Source organism: Leopardus geoffroyi, chromosome B2 (genome assembly GCF_018350155.1).
Source record: "Leopardus geoffroyi isolate Oge1 chromosome B2, O.geoffroyi_Oge1_pat1.0, whole genome shotgun sequence".
Classification (NCBI taxonomy): Eukaryota; Metazoa; Chordata; class Mammalia; order Carnivora; family Felidae; genus Leopardus; species Leopardus geoffroyi.
This window is the reverse complement of record NC_059332.1, coordinates 39,532,365-39,555,100: the sequence shown is the minus strand read 5'-3', so window position 1 is coordinate 39,555,100 and position 22,736 is coordinate 39,532,365. Positions and strand designations below refer to the sequence as shown.

Here is a 22,736-nt window from a genome sequence, read left to right as displayed (position 1 = left end):
AAATGTATAATCTACTTACCTGCATATGGGGACTATCCTTTTCCTTTGGAGAGAAAAACCGTCCACCTTCACCCCGCTTCCGAGCCATGGCGTGACGGTGCCGAGACTCATGCAGGTATTTCTAAAACGAAAGAAATAAAGGTACTAGTTGGAAAGAGCATAGTTACCTAATGCCCAAATTCTATGCTCTGAAGTTCAGGAGAGCTGCCATCAGGGCCACCAGGGGTAATTATGACCTTGAATTATGGAGGAAGCTTTGGAGGAAACACTAGGCAGCAGCTAACTATATATTAACTATCATAAAAATGTGAATGCTAACGAATGACAAATAAAAACGATTCCCCAAAGGTAAAGCAACGATCACTACCTACACCTCCCCATATACGCTTCAGTAATAGACCAAATGGCTGTTCAGTAGAAAGACTGCATTTCCTGACCTTATTCGCAGTTAAGTGTGGCCACGTAATCAAGTTTTGGTTAATGACATGTAAGGAACTTCTTCAAAATTTCCTTTAAAAAGAGTGCCTTTCCACAGGACTCCGGGGTGGCTCAGTCAGTTGAGCGTCTGACTCTTGGTTTCAGCCCAAGTCATGATCTCATGGTCATGGGATCGAGCCCTGAATCAGGTTCCATGCTAGGTGTGGAGCCTGCCCTCTCCTTCTTTTTCTCAACATAAATAAACTTAAAAAAAAAAAAAAAAAAAAAAAAGAGTACCTTTCTTGTTCCCTTTGTTCCTAGGCAGGAGCCCAAGCAGTCGTCTTAGACTAGGACTAGCACACTAAGTTTATCAGAACAGTGAGACAGGAAGGGAGAGCATCATGAGGATGGACTCTGGAAATTTGCTACAGGCTCAGGATAATTTCTCTCTGGACTGAATTTATGTAAGAAAATAATTAACTCTTATTTAACCCACTGTTACTGTTTTGTTATTCTAGTTGCAGCCACAGAGAGCAATATCAAATGCTAACTTTTTACAAAAGATCACAGCTCTTTACTTTCAATTGTTTGGAAAGTACTCAAGGAAACAAACCATATGAAAGGGAATTTCAAAAGTAGAACCCTGCCCTTTCTCTTCCTTCTCCTTCCCAATGGTATACACACCCTTCTTTCCTTTGGAATTTTCCCTTCGGCCTCTAGTTTAGCCCGGGCTTGCCTCCTCTTCAGTATACGGTGGTACTGTTTGGCATTCACATAGAGAGGCTCTTCTTCCAGCATCTCTGCCCCAGGGAGAGGGATTCTTTGGATAGCAGGCACAGAGCCAGCACCAGGCACCATCTGTGTGAAGAGAAAACCACAGCTTATTAAATAGTGACACAGGAAACATTTTCTTGGTCTCTGTTAAACTTTGTTTTCTAAATGCTATAAAAAGTAGCTTTCGTACAGCACTTAAATGCAGATTCCTGGAAAACATTTACACTAAAAGGTCTTCATTTTAAACAAACATTCCAGATGATTCCATCATAGGGAGCCCAGAAGCCACACTGACAAGGACACCAGCACGTCCAAATTCTTGTCCACCTATGACTCCATTTTCTAGAAATGTCTGCTGCCATCTAATGGTCAGGAACAGTAATCACAGAGAATGAAACAGTACAAAGGTAGGTAGGCAGGCAGAGGTTGACCAAGTGCTACCAAATGCCTACAGTTACAGAAACAATTTAATTAACAACTTAGTTTAGTATATAATTAAATTCTAATTTTTCTAAGCAAATTAAAACTAAAAACACTGTATAAATGTCTGAGGAAACCAGGAACAGGTTCCCATGCCCCAATCCCTTCTCAACCTTTAACAACTTTGGATGGATGTGTTGATTTTTCTGGTAGCTTCCTCTACCTCTCTGCAGGATTCTACTACTTGTTATTAATTTACCCATTTTAGGGACCGTGTACTACTCATCTTTCCCCTTCCCTATCTTCCTCATGTATTTGTAGCACACATTTCTTGGTTTCTTTAAGAATTACAATCTAATTTTGAGTTTACATCTTGTTTCCCTCACTGGGGGCAATGTATTTTCCACTTTCCAAAGGTCAGTAGTCTATGCCTTCATTATTTGAATTCTGAAGATTACACAAAAGCAGGTATTTCTGTTTATCCTCTGCTGTATCTCCAGCACCTAGAAGGTGCTCAGGATGAATTATAGTTCATTGTAATGTTTCTTGTAAAAGTAGATCTCTTTAAGTGCCTTAAGGATCAATTCAATCCTAAGCGGTCAGCAGCATCAACAAGCTTTATGACAGACATCAAAGTGCAAGGTCAAAAAAACCTTCAATGACAAAAGAGACATATGGAAAGATAAATGACAAAAGAACAGTGAGGTGAAGAATCAGTTTCCTTACCATGACCATCCCTCCTGAATTGACCACATTGCCTGCCACCGGTAGTGTCACAGTGACAGTCCCCTGTCCACTGCTGGTGGTGTTGGTGTTGGCTCCTGTCTGAACAATCTGTGCTCCTGCCAAACTGGCTGCTGGGATGGTGATCATGCCTGAAACAGGGACTGTGACTTTAAGAAAATAAAACACAAAACAAACAAAAAACAGGTACACAGAAAGAAGGAAACACAGTTAGTCCCTCTTCTACCTGGCACACACTTCCTTACCCTGGAAAAATATACTACACAGCACAAGGGGAGAAGCAGCACTCTCCTACCCTGCCTGGTTTGCTGCATGTAACCCAAGTAATCATGATCCTTGATATTCTATTAAGTGTCTGGATTCCAGTTCTGATAAAACTTATCCTTGAAATGGATACCTCCCTGGGTATTCCAGTAATAGTTTTCAACAGCTGGTGAGAAAGTCTGGAGGCCTCCCCTTCTGCGAGTCGGTCTGCCTTGTGCTACACTCACTATTTTTGTATATGTGAATGATCTGCCTCAGGACAGAGATTCTTTAAAGTTGTAATTTGTTTATCCTCAACTGACAATAGCTCAACCTGTCGCAGAGCTAAAACTTAAAATTAAACCAAGTACTCCAGGCTCCCCAACTATCACCAGCACCACTTAAGGATCTGGCTCACCATTTTCTATTCGAGCTCCTGCCTGGGCTCAGTCCAGTTCTTCAATCTCAGGCCTTCTCCTGAGTCACAGGAGAGCACACTTCCTGCCCTCACTGGATCTTGTATACTGCTACATTTTAATTACAAGTCAAACGTTTAGTCCTGGACTCGGGGATGTCCCTTCCAGATTTAATGATCTGACAGATGCTTCCCAAAGCTCTCAAGTTCAGTTTGAGCCATCTCCTCTTGTCTGAAGTCCATTCTCCTCCCAAGCCACACAGATTTCATAGCTCTGTATTTATGCATTATCTAGTCCTAGAACCTACCTCTATAAAAGCTCCGCACTGTGTTTATTTGGTCACATGTATGTCTCCCATGATAGATTTAGAAGCTCTTCGGGAAGAAAATTTGTTTCTTAGTAAAGTAAGCATAGTGGGCATGTAAGTCTTTTGGACAGAAACTAATAATCAAGTTGGCCGGAGAGAAAAGAAAAAGACCATAAGCAGCAAAAACACTAAATGCCAACTTGACTTCTGATCTACTTCTTCCACTACCAACTATGAAACTCCCTATTTCCAATCTTCCATTTAGAAACATTTTTTCCCAGAAAGGATCAAAAGCTTATATCATCCCCAGGACCAGTCTTTAAACAACCACGGTAGGAACTCCTACAAATGTTACCATCACCGGTCACACATTAATGACAAGAAAACAACAACCAATGGAGACTTAGAAAAAATTTTTGTTGTTGTTCACAAATATGTTGGGCAGAGGTCACCACAAAATTTCTGAAGTAGTCATTTGCCCCAAGGATGAAAAAGACATGCTCTCCCAAGTCCTCTGGAAATGCAGATGCACACTTACCTTGCTGCAGAATGGTGCCATCTGCATTAACTGGCTGATAGACGATGGTCTGCCCTTCAGCAGTCTGAGCCACTTGCTGGCCCTGGACCGCAATCTGCTGCTGGGTCTGAAGGAAATAAATCAGGACAATTTAACAAAGGACCCCTTATTTTTTTAAAAAAGAAAAAAAAGAAAATACAACATTTGTGATGGTTTTCTTCCCCATTTTTACTTACTACTTATGAAATATTTGCCTCAGCTGTCTGACCCTTTCAAATCAGCTGTGCTCTTGTGTTGACAGAGAGAATGGAATTACCTGGGTCTGACCAGCAGTGACTGCCGTCTGGGGCTGCTGGATGATGATCTGCTGGGTCTGGCCCTGCTGGCCCTGCACCTGCACAGCCTGCCCACCCTGGATCTGGATCTGTCCAGGTGGAACCAACTGTATCTGTGCAAGAGAACACAAAGAAAGGTTAGTACCCTGCTGGCGTTGGTCTCTTTTTGTCCTGGAGTATTAGTTATCCAAATTCCTCCAGAAAGCAAGTAAGGCTCAGAAGAAGGTAAAAGAATCTTGTTCTGCTCTCTGTTATAAATTAGACATAAGTTGTTTGCCATTGATGAAACAATGGAGGAATTTTGGCTGCTGTCTAGATACAGGATTATTTTTAAGGAATCAAAGTCAGTTGTAAAAAAGATGATATAGAACCATGCCGGCATGGTTATATGTACTGTTAAAGCATGTTCATTTAAAAATACATTCTGAAGTATTTTTTAAAGATGAAGTAATATATATATTCAAAAGAATCCTTGAGAGAGTAAGGGGACACAGATGCAACCAGAAGACTGATTATGTGTTGACGACTGTTGAAGCTGCAAAATAGGGATTCAGCACACAGTTTTCTTTGGTTTTGTCTGTTTAATGCCTTCTATAATAAAATGTTAAAAAACAATCAAGTTATTCCCAATTTTTCCAAGTGGGGGTCTATGAATATGTATATACAAAAGCTTTAAACACACAGAGAAATCAAGACTATCATCTTAGAAACCCATGCAGACATCACTCAGATTTAACAAGTTGCTTCATTTAACATTCCCTTCCCATCTAAAAGTTATTCACCGCATTAAAATGTGGTCATCCTTTACAGAACATTTCACACACGTATATCCATAAAAACATATGGTACTCTTCTGTGTTTGTTAAGTTTCACATAAATAGTAACATACTGTATCTCTCTACAATTTGCTTTGATCAGTCATCATTTTCAACGTTTATTTATTTTTGGGACAGAGAGAGACAGAGCATGAACGGGGGAGGGGCAGAGAGAGAGGGAGACACAGAATCGGAAACAGACTCCAGGCTCTGAGCCATCAGCCCAGAGCCTGACGCGGGGCTCGAACTCCCGGACTGCGAGATCGTGACCTGGCTGAAGTCGGACGCTTAACCGACTGCGCCACCCAGGCGCCCCTCAGTCATCATTTTCAAAATTTAGCCAGTTAACAACTAGTTCACTCATTGTTTTAAAGTATGTATGTATTTTTAAGTAATCTCTACACCCACCATGGGGCTCGAACTCACGACTGAGATCAAGGGTCACATGCTCTTCTGACTGCGCCAGTCAGGCGTCCCAGAACTAGTTCACTCATTTTAATTGTCAAGTATCACAATAAATGTTATGCTGTAATCTATTCATACGTTCCCCTTAATTTGGGATTTTCTCCAACAATCTTAGATTTATAAATTTTATTTTACAAAAAAAAAAAAAAAATCAATGAATGCATATCCTTGTGCAAATATTGAGTTTCTGAAGTATTAAAAGTAGGATTCCTGTGTTGAAGGAGACAGGTGTGTGGTAGGCAGCCTCTAAAATGGTTTCCAGCTGCCTTCTGGTAATCACTTCTTTATGTGATCTTCCCCATGAGTGTGCTGCACCTACTGACTCACTTCTAACAAACAGAACATGGCAAAAGTAGTGGGACATCACTTTTGAGATTAGGTTACAAAGACAGTGACTTCCACCTTGCTGTTTCTTGCTCTCCCTCACTCACTCTGAGGGATGATAGCTGTTGTGTCACATGCTACCCTACGGAGAGGCTCACATGGCAGGAACCGGTGTCAGTGGCCAAAGTTGGGAAGGACCTGATACCCACAAAGAGCCATGGAAGTGGAGTTTTAAAGTGGATTCATCCCCGGTTGAATCTCCCTCGGACTGCAGCCCACAGTGCATCAAGAGAGACACTGAGTCAGAGGACCCAGACAAGCTGTGCCAGAATTCATGACCCACAGAAACTGTGAGATGATAATTTGTTTTAAATCACTAACATTTAGGATAATTTATCTGCAGCCAAAGATAATTAATACACGTGTCCGATTATATTCCTCCTACATCTATTTTCCAACACCCTAACGCCCAGTACTGTCTAGTGTTTGCTAGTTTTGATTTAATTTGCATTTCTAATTTGATTCCTGGGTTTGGACAGCTAAACCTCAGCTAACGATTTTGGACAAAGAGGGAACCTGTGCTTTTCAAATCTGTTTTCTTTCTCTTTTTAATGGCTATGGCTAATTTTTTAGAAGTGTCATCATAAATGTGACAAGAAATCTGAAAAATATTTAAGTTTTTTATAATTAAAAAAACTAGTAACATTTTGACTGTTGGGTGCACAGAATCCTGTTTTCATGTAACAGCAAATGTACACATTTCTTTAAGAACAAAAGAGAATGCATTTAGGAAGGCCTCACAACTCAAAATTTCCAGCATTTTATATACAAATTCACACCTAAGCAACAGCCAAGGGTATAGAGCAAAAGTTTCTCCTAACAACTCCTTCATCTCCCTTCTCATTAATTCATTCATTCCATCACCAGACATTTTTGATCTGGGTGTTCTTTCAACAGAGTAGGGATTTTTCCCCTTCATTCTGTTACTGTAGTATATATCACACTGATCAATTTTCTATGTTGAAGCACTCTTATCTCTAGGAATAAATCCCACTTGGTCATGGTGTGTAACTTTTAAAATGTTCTGGATTTGGTCTGTTAGTATTTTGAGAAGATTTTTGATCAATGTTCATAATGAATATTTTTTGGTAATGTCTTTGTTTGGTTTTAGAATCAGAATAATGCTGGCCTCATAGAATGAATTACAAGTGCTCTTTTCTAACTTTAGGAAAAAGTTTGAGAAACTGTATTCGTTTTTCAAATTTTTGGTAAAATACACCAGGAAGCCATTAGTGCTTTTATTTATTGAGAGATTTTTGAGTACTGATTCAAGCTCCTTAGTAATTATAGCTCTATATTCTGGTTTCTCTTCAGATCGCAAAAATCTTTCACCTTTTACTAACTGTGGGTCCATGTAGATCTTTTCAGGTTTCCTATTTCTTTGTAATTGAGTCTTGGTAGAGTAGGTTTTGATTCTAGGAATTTGTCTATTCTTTTATTCAATTTGTTGCATTTGGTTGCTCATAGTATTTTTCAAGATTTTATTTCAATTCTAGTTAGTTAACATAATGGTAAAATTAGTTTCAGGTGTAGAATTTAGTGATTTGTCATTTACATGTAACACTCACTCAGTGCTCATCCCAAGGGCCCTCCTTAATCCCCATCACCCATTTAGCCCATCCCCCTACCCATCTCCTTCTATAGACTCTCAGTTCTCTGTAATTAAGAGTCTCTTATGGTTTGCTTCCTTTTTTTCTTTTCCCTACGTTCATGTTTCCTTAAATTCCACATGAATGAAATCACATAGTATTTGCACTCTAGCTCCATTTACATTGTTGCAAATGCAAGATTTCATTCTTTTTTTTTAAAGCTTATTTATCTTGAGAGAGCACAAGTGGGGGAGGGGCAGAGAAAGAAAGAGAGAGAGAGAGAGAGAAAGAAAAAGAGAAAGAGAGAGAGAAAGAGAGAATGAATGAATCCCAAGCAGGCTCTGAGCTAACAGCAGGGCTCAATCCCATTAATTTTGGGATCATGATATGAGCCAAAACCAAGAGTCAGGCTCAACCAACTGAGCCACCCAGGCACCCCAAGATTTCATTCTTTTTGATGGCTGAGTAACAACATTCCATTGTGTATATATACCACATCTTTATCCATTCATCAGTTGATGGACATTTGGGCTCTTTCCAAAATTTGGCTATAGTTGATAATGCTGCTGCTATAAACTTTGGGGTGCATGTGCCCCTTCAAATCTGTATTTTTGTATCCGTTGGGTGTATACCTAATAGTGTAATTGCTGGGATGTAGGGTAGTTCTATTCTTAACTTTCTGAGGAACCTCGATACTGTTTTCCAGAGTGGCGGCACCAGTTTGCATTCATTCCCATCAACAGTGCAAGAGGGTTCTTTTTTCTCCACATTCTTGCCAACACCTGTTGTTTTTGATTTTAGCCATTCTGACAGGTTATCTCATTGTAGTTTTGATTTGCATTTCCCTGATGATGAGTGATGTTGAGCATCTTTTTATGTGTCTTTGCCATCTGGATGTCTTCTTTGGAAAAATATCTATTCATGTCTTCTGCCCATTTCTTAACGTGATTATCTATTTTTGGGGTGTTAAGTTCTTTATAGATTTTGGATACTAACCCTTTATCTGATACATTATTTGCAAATATCTTCTCCCATTCTGTCAGCTGCCGTTCAGTTTTGTTGGTTTCCTTAGCTGTGCAGAAACTTTTTATCTTCATGAAGTTCTGATCATTTTAGCTTTTGTTTCCCTTTCCTTCAGAGATGTCTTAAAAAGCTCTATGGCTGGGGCAACTGGGTGGCTCAGTTGGTTAAACGACTGACTTCCGCTCAGGTCATGATCTTACAGTTTGTGAGTTTGAGCCCCGCGTAGGGCTCTATGCTGACAGCTGAGAGCCTGAAGCCTACTTCAGAGTCTGTGTCTCCCCCTCCTCACACTGTGTGTCTGTCTCTCAATAATAAATAAACGTTAAAAAAATAAAAAAAAAAAAAGTTCTTATGGCTGAGGTCAGAGATTGCTGCCTGTGTTCTCCTGTAGGATTTTGATGGTTTTCTTACAATTAGATCTTTCATCCATTTTTAATTTGTTTTTGTGTATCATGTGAGAAAGTGGTCCAGTTTCATTCTTCTGCATGTTGCTGTCCAGTTTTTCCAATACCATTTGTTGAAAAGGCTGTCCCTTTTCCACTGGATAGTCTTCCCTGCTTTGTCAAAGATGGCAGGTGACCATATTGTTGTGGGTCCATTTCTGGGTTTTCTTTTCTGTTCCATTGATCTGTTTGTTTTTGTGCCAGTTCCACACTGTCTTGATGGCTACAGCCTTGTGATATAGCTTAAAAGTCCGAAATTGTGATGCTTTCAGCTTTGCTTTTCTTTTTCAAAATTGCTTTGGCTACTTGGTTTTCTTGTTTGTGTGTGTGGTTCCACACAAATTTTAGGATTGTTTGTTCTAGCTCTGTGAAAAATGGTGGTGGTATTTTGATAGGGATTGTATTACATGTGTAGATTGCTTTGGGTAGTATACAAATTTCTACAAGATCTGTTCTTCCAATCCATGAGCATGAAATGTTTTTCCATTTCTTTGTGTCCTCTTCAATTTCTTTCATAAGTGTTCTATAGTTTTCAGAGTACAGGTCTTTTACCACTTTGGTTAGGTTTATTCCTCGGTGTCTTATGGTTTTCGGTGCAATTGTAAATGGAGTCAATTTCTTGATTTCTCTACATTGATTTTGTATCTTGCTGAGTTTGTAATTGCTGAGTTCTAGAAATTTTTTGATGGAGTCTTTTGGGTTTTCTACATAGAGTACCATGTCATCTGTGAATAGTGGAAGATGGACTTCTTTCTTGATGATCTGGATGCCTTTTATTTCTTTTTGTTGTCTGATGGCTGAGGCTAGGACTTCCACTACTATTAAATAACAAAGGTGAGAGAGGACATCCCTGTCTTGTTCTTGACCATAGAAGAAAAGTTCCTAGTTTTTCCATATTGAGGATATTAGCTGTGGGTCTTTTGTATGTGGCCTTTATGATGTTGAGCTACCTTCCCTCTATTCCTACTTTGTTGAGGGTTTTTAATCAAGAAAGGATGCTGTATACTGTTAAATGTTTTTGCATCTATTGAAAGAATCATATGGTTCTTATCCCTTCTTTTATTAATATGGTGTACCACGTTGATTGATTTGCGAATATTGAACCACCCTGCAGCCCGTGAATAAATCTCACTTGATCGTGGTCAATAATTATTTTAATGTACTGTTGGATTCAATTTGCTAGTATCTTGGTTGAGAATTTTAGTGTCCATGTTCATCAACGATATTGACCTGCAATTCTCCTTTTTAATGGGGTCTTTGTCTGGTTTTGGAAGCAAGGTAATACTGGCCTTGTAAGAGTTTGGAAGTTTTCCTTCCATTTCTATTTTTTGGAACAGTTTCAAAAGAATAGGTATTGACTCTTCTTTAAATGTCTGGTAGAATTCCTCTAGGAAGCTACCTGGCCCTGGACTTTGGTTTGTTAGGAGATTTTTGATTATTGATTCAATTTCTTCGCTGGTTATGGGTGTGTCCAAGTTTTCTATTTCTTCTTGTTTCAGTTTTGGTAGTTTTATGTTTCCAGGACTTTATCCATTTCTTCCAGTTCACCCAGTTTGTTGGCATAATTTTTCATAATATTCTTATAACTGTTTATATTTCTGTTGTGTTGGCTATGATCTCTCCTCTTTCCTTCATGATTTAATTTATTTGGGTACTTTGTCTTTTCTTTTTGAGAAGTCTGGCAGGGGTTTATCAATTTCATTAATTGTTCTCAAAGAACCAGCTCTTAGTTTCATTGATCTGTTCTACTGGGCTTGTTTGTTTCTATAGCATTCACTTCTGCTCTAATTTTTATTTCCCTTCTGCTGGCTTTAGGCTTTATTTGCTGTTCCTTAGGTGTAAGGTTAGGCTGATATACGTGAGACTTTTCTTGCTTCTTGAGGTAGGCCTGTATTGCTACATACTTCCCTGTTATGACTGCCTTTGCTGCATCCCAAAGGTTCTGGACTGTCGTGTTTTCATTTCCATCTGCTTCCATGTCTTTTTTTTTTTTAATTTCTTCTTTAACTTCCTGGTTAACTCATTTATTCTTTAGTAAGATGTTCTTTAACCTGTAAGTATTTATGGTCTTTCCAAAATTTTTTGTGGTTGACTTTCAAGTTCCGTAGCATTGTGGTCTGAAAATATTCATGGTATGATCTTAATCTTTTTGTACTTCTTGAGGTCTGATTTGTGACCCAGTATGTGATCTATTCTGGAGAACGTTCTGAGTGCACTGGGAAAAACGTATATTCTGCTGCTTTAGGATGAAATGTTCTGTAGGTATCTGTTAAGTCCATCTGGTCCAGTATGTCATTCAAAGCCATTGTTTCCTTGTTGATTTTCTGCTTAAATGATCTGTCCATTGCTGTAAAGGGGGGTGTTAAAGTCCTCTACTGTTATCAAATTATTATCAATGAGTTTATGTTTGTTAATTGATTACACACACACACACACACACACACACACACACACACACACACATATATATTTGGGTGTTCTCAATTTTTACCTCAGGTGTGTAGCTGGATTTCAAAACTCCAAATTTTAGGGGCACAGTGCAGACCCATGCTGATCCTCTAGGGGAGGGTCTTGCCGTGTGGTGGCTGGTGCTGGTTTGTTCTACTCACAGGATTACATGATGCTAGGAGTTTATGGTAAAGCGCAGCTAAAAGCTGGCTTCCAGGTTAGCTGCTTTCAGCAGGTGCCTCTGCTGCTATGCTAATTAATGTGGCCGCTCAGTGGCACCCACCTTCTCTTCTGTCCCAAGAAGCAGTGCCACCTCTCCTAAATGCCTCCAAAAAGGGGAACTGTTGCTCCCTGTGCAACCCAGGAGATCTTCAGAGCATGCTGTCTGCTCATAGGCCTCTGCCCTCTTTCCCCACAGGAGAACCACTAAGCCAGCCAGGCAGGATTCTAACAATGGTGTGGACTTTCAAAACTTTAGACTCTTAGCTCCACTGCTTGCAAACACTTGCAATAACCAGCCCTTCTTCCTTTCCCAGTCAATGGTTTTGGGGAAGAGCTTTTCTTGTGCAATCCCCTGCACACTGCTCTCTTGCTCTCTCTCTCCATGATCAGTGCTCCCTCCCCTCCGCAGCACCCACAGTTCTTTTTTCCCCCCAAATCACCTCTCTGAAACTTCTACCTTCCACTGTGTGGCCATTTTTCTCCCTTTGCATGTGCAGTTCTTTCAGGCCTCAAGATTTCTTAAGTGTTCAGAATGGTTTGATATTTATCTGGCTGTGTTTGAGGGAGGATGCAAGCACAGGGTGCCCCTTACTACTCTGCCATCTTAACTCCTCCCTCACTCATAATATTCCTATGATCTTTTCATTTCTGTAGAATTGGTAGTAACATCCTCACTTTCATTTCTTTTTTTTATTAAATTTTTTAAGCTTATTTATTTATTTTGAAAGAAAGAGAAAACACAAGCTGGGGAGGGGCATAGAGAAGGAGAGACAGAATCCCAAGCAGGCTGTGTGCTGACAGCACAGAGCCCATCATGGGGCTCGAACTCACATACTGTGAGATCATGACTTGAGCTGAGATCAAGAGCCAGACACTCAACCGACGGAGCCACCCAGGCACCCCTGCCCCCACCACTTTCATTTCTGATTTTAGTTATTGAGACTTTTTCTTTAGTCTATCTAGCTAAAGATTTGCCAAGTTTGTTGATTATTTTCAAAGAACCAACTTTTGGTCTCCTTTGTTTTCTCTATTGTTTTTCTATTTCATTTATCTCTGTTCTTTCTTTCTTTTGGCCAGCTTTGGGTTTAATTCATTCTTTTTCTCATTCCTTAAGTTATAAGGTTAGGTTGTGGATTGTCAATCTTTCTTATTTTTTAATGTAGGCATTTATAGCCATAAATTTCCCCCTGAACACTGTTTTTGCCATGTCCTGTGAATTTTAGTATGTTGTGCCTTTGTTTTCATTCACCTGTACTTTCTAATTGCTCATGAAATTTCTCCTTTGATCCATTGTTTATTTAAGAGTGTACTGTTTGATTTCCACAATTTGTGACTTTTCCACTTTTATTTCTGTTGTTAATTTCTAACTTCATCCCACTGTGGTCAGAGAAGATACTTTATATGCAATCTATCTTAAGACTTAATTTGTGACCTGACATATGGTCTTTCCTGGAAAGTGTCCCAGATGTACTTGAGGAAAATGTTTATGCTATTGTTGATTATTCTGTATATGCTTGTCTTATCTAGTCGGCCTATTGTTTTATGTAGTTTATTCCTTTACTTATCTTCTGTCTGGTTGTTCTGCCTATTGTTAAGAGGAGGAGGGTACTGACGTCTCCAACTATTATTGTAGAGTTGTCGATTTCTCCCCTCAAATCTGTCAGTTTCTGCTCCATGTATCTTGCTGGTCTTTGCACCTCTGTGATCAGAAACAGCAATCAGTGATCTCTGATTTTAGAGGACAAGGTCCACTTTGCTCACCTTGGCTCCTATAAACTGCTCATAAGCTCCTCTAAGACACGTGTGCAGCTGCCTGCTAGGGTAGTGGGTAGCTGGTACTGGGCTAAAAGCAGAAACTTACTGAAATTAACTTCAATAGAAGTAAAAAAGTTTTCAATAAACTCCAGAGTTCCAAAATAGTTTATATCAAATTCTGCCAATGCAATTGTTGTGTAGGTGGGGACACAGATTCCTGGTATGTCCTGCTCTGCCATCTTCCCAGAATCCGCTACCTAGGTCTTCTTAACTACTTCTCCCAAATACTCAGCTCAAAGTTGGCACTTAGGAAGTAGTAGCAAATAAATAAGTAAACAATTTAGTTATCTGAATCTATTTCCTGAGTTTCAAATAGCAAGGAATACTTATTTTAGTCATTAGGTTTCTTTTTCCATCTGTTCATATTCTATGCCCATTTTCCTACTGGACTGTTATTTTTGTATCAATACATAAACGTTCTTTATGTATTTTGGATACAAACCGAGCTTTATGTGTTAATATCTTCTGCACACCTGCACCCTTTTATTTACATTTTGATGTATATACATAGTTAAAGTAGGCAAATCAATTTGGTTTTTATGTCTTTAAAAAAATCCTTCTCTACCCCCACAATATAAAGAAAATTCTCCAGGAAATAAAGTCTAATAGTTTCCAAGCATGCTTTTTTACATTTAGACCTATGAATCTACCAAGTATATAGTATGAAGTAGACATCGATTCTCTTTTTCTATGTCATTCTTAAACTACTTCTTCACTGATATTTTATACTATTTTTGTTATATATCAACTTCCAATATTCTTGCCTTTTTTTTTTCCCTCTTTCTACTTTGGTTCTACTGACTTTATCAAGCCAAGGATCTTAACCCAAAATTACACTCAAAGTTAGCATGTATCTGGACATCTGCACCTTTTCTAAGGGGATATAGGTTTCACTGGAATTCTAAAATAGAGCATATAATCAAAAAAAAAAAAAAAAAAAGGTTAAAAACACACACACAACAAAACAAAGGCTAAAAAATACTCTTCTATAGAATTGTACCTAGAGCTTTATACAGGTTAACAGAAAAGAATTTCTCCAGGATGGTGTGACTATAGTCCTACTTGGGAGGGAAGGCAATGAAATAAATAACCTCTCAAAGTCTCTTAAAGGCCAAAAAACCCCCTCATAAAATCACAGAATTTAGAGCTGGAATGAACCCTAAGAATCACCTGATATAAACTCCATTTTTGGATGAGAGTAAGGACAATCAAATGACTTGGCCAAGATCAGAAATCCTGTTTAATGGCAGACTTGGGAATGAAAGTCAGGTCACTGCACTCACAGTACACTATTCCTGGTGTTCTATCACACTGTTTCTATTTGACAGTGGAGAGGAAGGTGTGACAAAGAGGGCTAAGAGGAGGCCATGAGAGGAAGGACAGAAATGAAACAGCAGTATGAAGCTGCGGCAAGCACGCTCACAAAATACATTTAAAGCCTCATACATTCATGCATGTACCAATGTGGAAACTATTTTTAATCCTAACTACAACTCTATCTTGGCAAAAATATGCCAATAGCCTTAAAAATGATCTTACCCTTTGCTCAAGCAATCCTCCCACTCCAAAGAAATTACCTTAAGAATTCAACTGAAAAATGAAGCAATCGCACTCAAACACATTTACAGTAACCTTACTCATAAAAGCAAAAAACCAAAAATAAAGCAAAAAAAAAAAAATTCTCTGAATACACTTTGCAAATTATAAATTCTGATTCATCAAATTGACCAATCATCATAAAGGGATTAAAGGCGGTAAGAAAAACTAAATTATTAATGCGATCATTTTAACTGTTAAAATGAAACATAGATATACAAACCTATACACCCACGGGTGTTTGGCTATTCATTACAGAAATCACTTAGTATGTATTTCTCTGCAAATTATTTTTTACTAAAAATACTTCAATATTGACTACCTCCCCAGCTAACAATTCATCTTTTTCAATAAGGACAAAATATTCCATATATGGAGTATGATGTATTCAGCCATTTCTTTATCCTTATTGATGAAATGGACATTCAGGTCACAATTTTTTTTTTTTTTTTTGTTAGTACGGTGTCGCAATAAATGTCTTTGTACATTTCCCCATACACGGATGCTCTTCTTCTTACACAAAAGATTCTCAGAAGTGGGGCAGAAAGAGCAACAGTTTATGCTTGTGTACTTAACAGCGAGATGCCTTCAGAATTTTAAATTATCTATAATGATGAGTGTTTCCTTTTCCCTGCATACATTCTAGCACTGGATATAAACTTTTTTTAATTTTTACCTACTTGATAAAAATTCCTCTAGTTTTTAAAAACTTGATGCCACCCACAGAGGTGCATGTCTTGTTTTTTACCTGTTTTCGGTTTTGGAATCAGTCTCTCCTGTGGCTTTACCTAACTACTTTACTGATCTGTTTAAAGAATCCGCTTCTATTTACCCTTCCTACATTTTTGGTAGTTTTCTTCTTTAACTTTAATCTACTTTTTTGCTCATTTTATTCTTTTCCTAACTTTATGAAAGAAATCCCAGCTTTCAGTTCTTTTAAAATAAAAGTATTTAAGGGTTATAAATTTTGCTCTAACTATAGCTTTACGGGTGTGCAATGGGATTGGACTGAAATACTTTCTTTTTCATCATCTACTAGGTAATTCAAACTATAAATTACTTGGAATGAAACGAAAGGATGACATCCCTGACCAAAAACTACAATTTCCGAAGCACACTGTGAATTCCCTCCCTCAGTTCCCAGCTCTGACAAAGATCAAACCAATGAATTACTTCTATTAAACTAGACCCTCATCTTTTTGTATTCTTAACAGGCTTAAGATCATGTCTCATATGTTAGTCCTTCCCAGAAATGCCCAATTTCTATACAGCTCTGCTTTATATCATGGATACCACAAAAGTAGAAAAGTGACTGTGAATGTAGGCTGGCAAACACTTAAACGTAAAATCAATCGTCTAACAGTTTCTAACAGCCTCTTCTTTAAGACCTCTATTCTGATACTCTGTTCAAACCTTTTTTGCATCACTCACCTGCTGCAAACCCTGTGTCCCAGACACAGGTACTTGCATGATGGTTTGACCTTGTCCACCAGGGACAGCTTGGACCATGATGGGTTGGCCAGTTGATGTGATTAACTGGCCTCCACTGACCTGTACCATTAATGGCTGCCCCTGGACCTAGAATGAAATAAAATAAGAAACAATGAAGTAACATGAGACACAAAATGGTTTTCACCAAAAGGTAATCACTGGAATTATTCTGCGGCCTTGGTGGAGGGGGAAAAGGTAGGAGAGACACCAAGGAAGTAAGTCTCAAGTCCTTGTCCTTAAGTTATCTTCTTCAAAAATACTCTGTCTTTGACTAAACGCCAAGTTGAAGACTTTAAGGTCAGATATAATGAAGTATATTCAGGGTCGTTAGGAAGTCTCCACAGATATAAGGCATTTATCAGCAAGTACAGGCTAAATCCACACAAAGTACTTATCAAAATATTCAGACTATGTATCTTTTGAGACCAATATTCAGGAATAGTTTCTAGGGAAGGCTGGAGAGGAAGCAATGACGGGGCGGGGGGGAGGGAGTTGATGGTGGTGATGGTGGCTGAGTGTAAATTCTAAATGACCTGGAAGGAATAAATCAAACTACCCAGCAGAGACTGCAGGAGGCTGGGTAGCAAGCAGCTCTGGAAGCTTATGGAGAAGACCCTTTTTCTCCATAGTCTCTCAGGCATAAATGAAATACACAACTTCTACCCTCTTCATCTCACTCTGGGACTTCTAGTCCTATGGTTGTTTCAAGAGCCCAGAAATAGGAAAAGGCCCAGAAATAGGAAAAGGCCCAGAAATAGCTTCTGGTCAGTTTTCAATCTCTGTGGGAGAATTCCTCACACTGGACTCTGTGATATCTGCATAGCTGTTTCAGTTTTAACAGAAGCAGTGATAACTATGGGAATTACACACTCAAGTGTACCAAAAATCTCCCAACTTTCAAGCTCTTCGAGTAAATGGACTACTCTAGAAGTCAAGGCATTATACGTGCTCTGTAACGTCTTGAGTCCCAATATAAAAATACCTAACTGAATGCATTCTGGAAACCAAAAAACAAGCCATGTTAGAAGTAAAATGGAATGTTCAAAAGAACAGCTAGAAGTCCAAAACTTTCATTTACAGATGCTATCTTTGTTTTGAGGAATTATTCGTAGCAGAACACAAGACTTTTCACATGACTAAAAGATTCATTCTTAATGCCATTGCAAGTATGTTTAAATAACAGTAATTGGTGAAAAGATCAATCTGCCCTAGACAAACCAATTAGATATTAAGGCCCCCTCCTCACCACCACCACTGCCTACACCAAATGCGTCAGAAGCTTCAGGAACGCTGAAATCCTAAGTTTTATAAACTGTTCAGAGAAATTCCACTTTACTTTTTAAAGGACTTTACAATCCGATCCTCTCATGTTTTCTCCTTTCCTTATCAAATTAAATTCCCTTTGCCACAGTCATGCTTGCATATACTCCATCAGAAAGGACTGTTCTGAATATTTATTACATGAATAACTGAGAGAAGTATTTAAAGTTCTTCAAAATAATGAGACCCCTAGAGGAAAGGTCTTCATCATTTCCATAAGGTGTCGCCATTTCTAAGAAAATCTACATAAGTAAGAAACCCAAGTTTTAAGGCACAACTGTTCATGATTTTCTGACTACCCATCATCTTAAACTTCTCCCCTCACTGACATGCTAAACGTGTAACTGATAAACTGTTGGAAGATTCCAAGGAGCCCACTGTGTTTACGACATATGAGTGATTACAACGACACATGCATCAGACAAGAAGCCATACAGTTAAGAGCATGTTACATTCCCATTCCACAAGTGGTTAATGACAATACTGTTTTATATATCAAAAAGATGAAGCAAGCATGAGAAGCATGAACAACAAGCTGTTGAAGTCAGAGGTTCGAACATAGTTTGGGAGCACCTACAAGCTTAGCCTTTTGTGGCCTAGTTTATGTTCCGAATGGACTGCAGGACATCATGAGACACGGTGGCAGGTGTGGGGCTGGGGCTGAAAGGTTAACGTAAAAGGATCGCAGCAAGGGGCATGTAACTGCAGGACGTTGAGCAGCACTAATGAGATGCCAGTTCTGCATTCTAGGTCCTACTTTGAATCATTTCCATTCACTGGAGGAAAAAAGGCAGGGCACTCAAATTTTGCCAATTTCTCAAAAATACAGTCATTTTAATCAAAGTAACAGGCAGACACAGAGAAGACTTATGCTTCTACTCTCGTTTTTACATAGGAACTGGCCAAAACATACCTCCGATTTCAGACATTTAACTTGGCCATATACAACGTTAGGGGAACTGCACTGGTTAAGTAAGAGTTCTTATAGTGGCTATAAGACTTGAGACTTCTAGAAAGCATATGCCACCTCTGTCCAACCAAGAGGTATAGGATAGTCTTTGCAAATCTAATAATAAAATAGGTCATGGTTTCCCCAGGAAAGGTAGTGAAAAGGCAACAGTTAAGAGATTAACAAGATTCACTGATTAGATAAACCTTGCCAAGTACAATGATTGTTTTGAGCTGAGTTGCCCTTTTAATGAAAATAAAACGCCCTCTAACTCTAGGTATTTTCTGTTCCACTATAACACAAATTCACAAAAGTTTACCATGCAATCTGATTACAGAGCTTGAGCTCCAAACAGATTCTAATGCCACTTGTAAGAATTTCTTCGTGTCACTTACACCATTTCCTTGCCAGGTATCCCCAAAGACACACAGCAGCCAAATTCAATTTTCAGGAAATGGACATGAAGTCACTACATGACTAGGCATGAAACATGAGGAAACTGGAATCTTATAAGCCTCAAAGACAAGTTAACAGCATCAAAGACATGCAATTGACTTTGCCATTCCTGCTTGAGACCCTACCACAAATAGCACCAGACGTGAGGACAGGAGAAGTTCATGCAGTGCTTACAGAGAATCAGAGAGGGCACCACTACCTGGAGGGTCTGGACTTGCTGGCCTGAGGCGGATGCCACCTGGGCCTCAGTCTGCAACTGGACAGCAGTGACACCACCCTGCTGCTGAGAACAGGAACAGGAAGAGCTTGAAATGTATCAGGAAGGAAATGTATAGATCAAGACATGAGAATACACCTTACCTCTTACGGGAGAGGGAGGGAGTCTTCTTTGAACAGTCCCACCCAGCGGAGGACTTTCAAACTGTACAGACTCCCTATACTGAAGCTCTTTTGTTGTGGGTAGCAAGCAGGATTAAAGATATTAGCCCTTGTCCCCCGAGTGAAACTCAAAACACACTTCCATGACTCAATAATCAAAATAGTTGTCATCATTAACACAAAAATTTTTAATGCAACCCTTCCCCCCGGAAATAAGCATTTGATCCTTCTGCTTATCGTGATTTTAATGCTCCTTTTATTTCCTCAAATGAGTTCACAACCACAAAGTTATCAGGTTTCTACAGCTTTGAAGCTACAATGAAGAATTTCTGGGACTTAAATACAATCACCAGATAGAAAGAATGAAGCAATCACTGTGAATCAAAATCATCTTCATGCTGGTCAGTGCTCTCATGTGCCCAAACTAAGATTACTTCTACTCAACTGGATTACCTGGGAAACAATGTTTTCAGTGATTTAACCTAATATTTATAACCTCTAATGGTTAAGTTCTAACAGAATAAGAATTTGTCCATCAGGGCACTGGTGTGAATAGAGGGCCCTTTGTGGAATCCCCTTTCCTAAGAAGGCGGTTGAAGGAAGCTGCCAGAGCCACAGCAGCTGTGTGGAAGGAAAGCCAGTGAAGGAATTTAAATAATTACTCTTTTAATCAAGAGTCAGCTCTTTCCTTTGATCATTAGATGGTAGATGTCCTACCATCTACTTTTCTCTATTCTCCAAGTTCCCTTTTGGAAACAAAACATTCCCAATCTTGGCCTCAGGTCCAGTCAATGAGTGACAAATTTCTTTTCTTCGAGGGAGAAAAACAAGTAAACTTTTTACTAAAAGGAAGCCAGGAATAGAGCGTCAGAAAATATCATCTCTGTATAAATTCAAGAAAGGAATCTATCTTAATTAGGAATAAACCGGCAGGGAATTCCTTTCTAATATGAGCTTACCCATAAGAGTGGTTGTCTATTAACCTCATGTTGATCTAGAGCTTTTCTTTTTTTTTTTTTTTTTTTTGATCTAGAGCTTTTCAAAATAAGCATCGTGGCAGATCGAATCGAAAACCAGTGGATTTCTTGGAAGTGGGCTATCTTGGTTTATCTACTGTGGCCGAAGCCTTAAAAGATCACAGGCTAGCTTCATCAAGAAAAGAAACAACAAAACTGAATCCAGAAAAAACGCAAAGTTCCAAATTTCCATCTGAGAACAGACTATTTTGACTTTTAGTAAAATAAAATGCGCAATTTCATATTAAACCAGGTTCCCGTAAAGAGCAAGTTCTATGTAGTTACAGACTGACTACAGACTACAGAGCTCTGAACACATGATGAGAGAAAGCGCAACAAATCCAATCTTCAAAAAGCCCTTCGGCACAAGTCACCAGACCTATTATTCCTAAGATCTGGTACCTCTAAATCCCCACTTAAGCAGTGCCAGTATCGGCCCCATCGCTGTGCTGTTTAAAGCAGTTTTACGTCCATACCTGCTGCTGAATCTGTCCAGCCTGCACAACAATCTGCTCTGTCGAACTATTGCTGTTTGCTGTATACTGCTCCATGATCCCTCCAAGTTAGAATCCTGGCCACAGTGAGTTTCACTCTGGAGGTCCTAGAAGACTGCAAAACGCACTCCTATTAGAAAGGTTGGGAAAGAAACTAAGTGAGATTGTTAACAAATGCCTCGCCAGACAATTAACATCGATAACTTACTGCTGTGCTTCATTTGTAAGAAAACTGGGGAAGAGAATAGGAAATGTTCATTTTGATATCATTTGTGTCTACGATTACAGGGCACACTCATGCCAACAACATCATAATGCCATTTCACATGTCTTAAAAGTGCTTTTAGTCATTTCTTACCGGCAGCCTTACCTTTCAATACTACCAGTAGTGCAACACTTCCATCTTAGAAAAATACTCCTTAAACTACAGTGTCACTTTGTTGCAAGACCCATTTAACACTAGTTCCCAGGCCTGCACATGACTTCAGAGGAGAAACAGTTTCTTCAATTTATAACATACATTTGCTGCCTGCCAATACTATACCAAAGGGGTTACTCCAGTTCTCTACATATGGTCTGCAATTTAAAACTTCAGGGTTTATTGCTTAGTAAGTCAATTACCCAGACCTGAAATCAACTATTTTGCTTATCAAAATCTTCATTAAGTAGATAGCTCGAACAAAGGCTTAGGGTTTTGCATTTTAATTCAGAGGAAGGAATAAGAAGTTATAGTAATGGCAAAAATGATGTTTACAGATTAAATAGAAGGAAAGTTTTATACAACATATTGAGGCTATGAGTTCCTCTAAAAAGAACTTAAGTTTCCCTCACTCTTGCATTTGAATGCCTAGTAATAGCCTACCCTTTATTATATAATTTTAATTCTCTTTATGGCAGTTTCCAAACCTATACAAGAGTAGTGAGATCATTAATGAACCCTACACAGCCATCTCCAACTCTTAACCATGCTCAATCCTGTCTCACACAACTCGTCCACTTTCCACTCACCCCTAAGTTACTTTGAAATAAATCCCAGACACTGTATTATTCCAAAATTCTGTGAACACTTCAGCATCTATCTCTAAAGAGTAAAGGCTCTTCTTTTGTCTTTACCAGTTTATCACAATATTGTCTCTACAGTATCATTTCAAACATTACAAAATTACTAAGTCTTTAATATTATCGAATATCCAGGCCTTGCTCAAATTTATCCTTCTCACAACCCTTATCAGTTACAGACTCTTCTGAAATAAGGACATGATTAGATAAATGGAAATATTTGAGAACCTTGGATAGACTTGATTCGAAATTTAAAATTATACCAACTGCCAAAGACTAATTCACCTTGGGAGTATGGGGAAGGTACAGGTATATATATAAGCAAAATGTAGATAAATCTTTGCCCCAACTTTTCTCTAGGCCTTCATATGTTCCAAAATTTGAATGATAAACTTACGTCAGCCAAATGAACTGCAGGTTACATAAGCAAAGTGATGCACTACTATCCATAAATCCACACATGCTAGATGAGATTAATTACTTGCAAGCTGTCTCAATATGGTGTGAAAGAGATAAAATAAATTCAAGTGCATGTGCAAGTATTTAGGAAGAAGTATACTGAGGTCTAACGTTCACTTTGAAATGCATCAAAAAATAAGA

The 22,736-nt window shown here is 38.8% G+C and overlaps 1 protein-coding gene across 16 annotated transcripts in view; it reads right to left on the bottom strand.

Annotated features, from left to right (window-relative positions):
• NFYA (nuclear transcription factor Y subunit alpha) overlaps window positions 1-22,736 on the bottom strand; it is a 33,185-nt gene that overhangs the window by 5,609 nt on the left and 4,840 nt on the right. For 2 of the 16 annotated variants that reach the window (XM_045498113.1, XM_045498115.1), the window contains exons 2-9: window positions 21,060-21,192; window positions 19,386-19,472; window positions 16,405-16,551; window positions 4,155-4,286; window positions 3,860-3,965; window positions 2,338-2,504; window positions 1,102-1,275; window positions 20-121 (exon numbers count right to left, since the gene is read on the bottom strand). In XM_045498113.1, the coding sequence (XP_045354069.1) occupies window positions 20-121; window positions 1,102-1,275; window positions 2,338-2,504; window positions 3,860-3,965; window positions 4,155-4,286; window positions 16,405-16,551; window positions 19,386-19,472; window positions 21,060-21,134 (990 nt within the window). In that variant the 5' untranslated portion in view covers window positions 21,135-21,192. Of the gene's footprint in view, window positions 1-19; window positions 122-1,101; window positions 1,276-2,337; window positions 2,505-3,859; window positions 3,966-4,154; window positions 4,287-16,404; window positions 16,552-19,385; window positions 19,495-21,059; window positions 21,208-22,736 lie in introns of those variants that run through there. The other 14 variants (XM_045498122.1, XM_045498121.1, XM_045498125.1 and 11 more) reach the window with 14 other exon arrangements.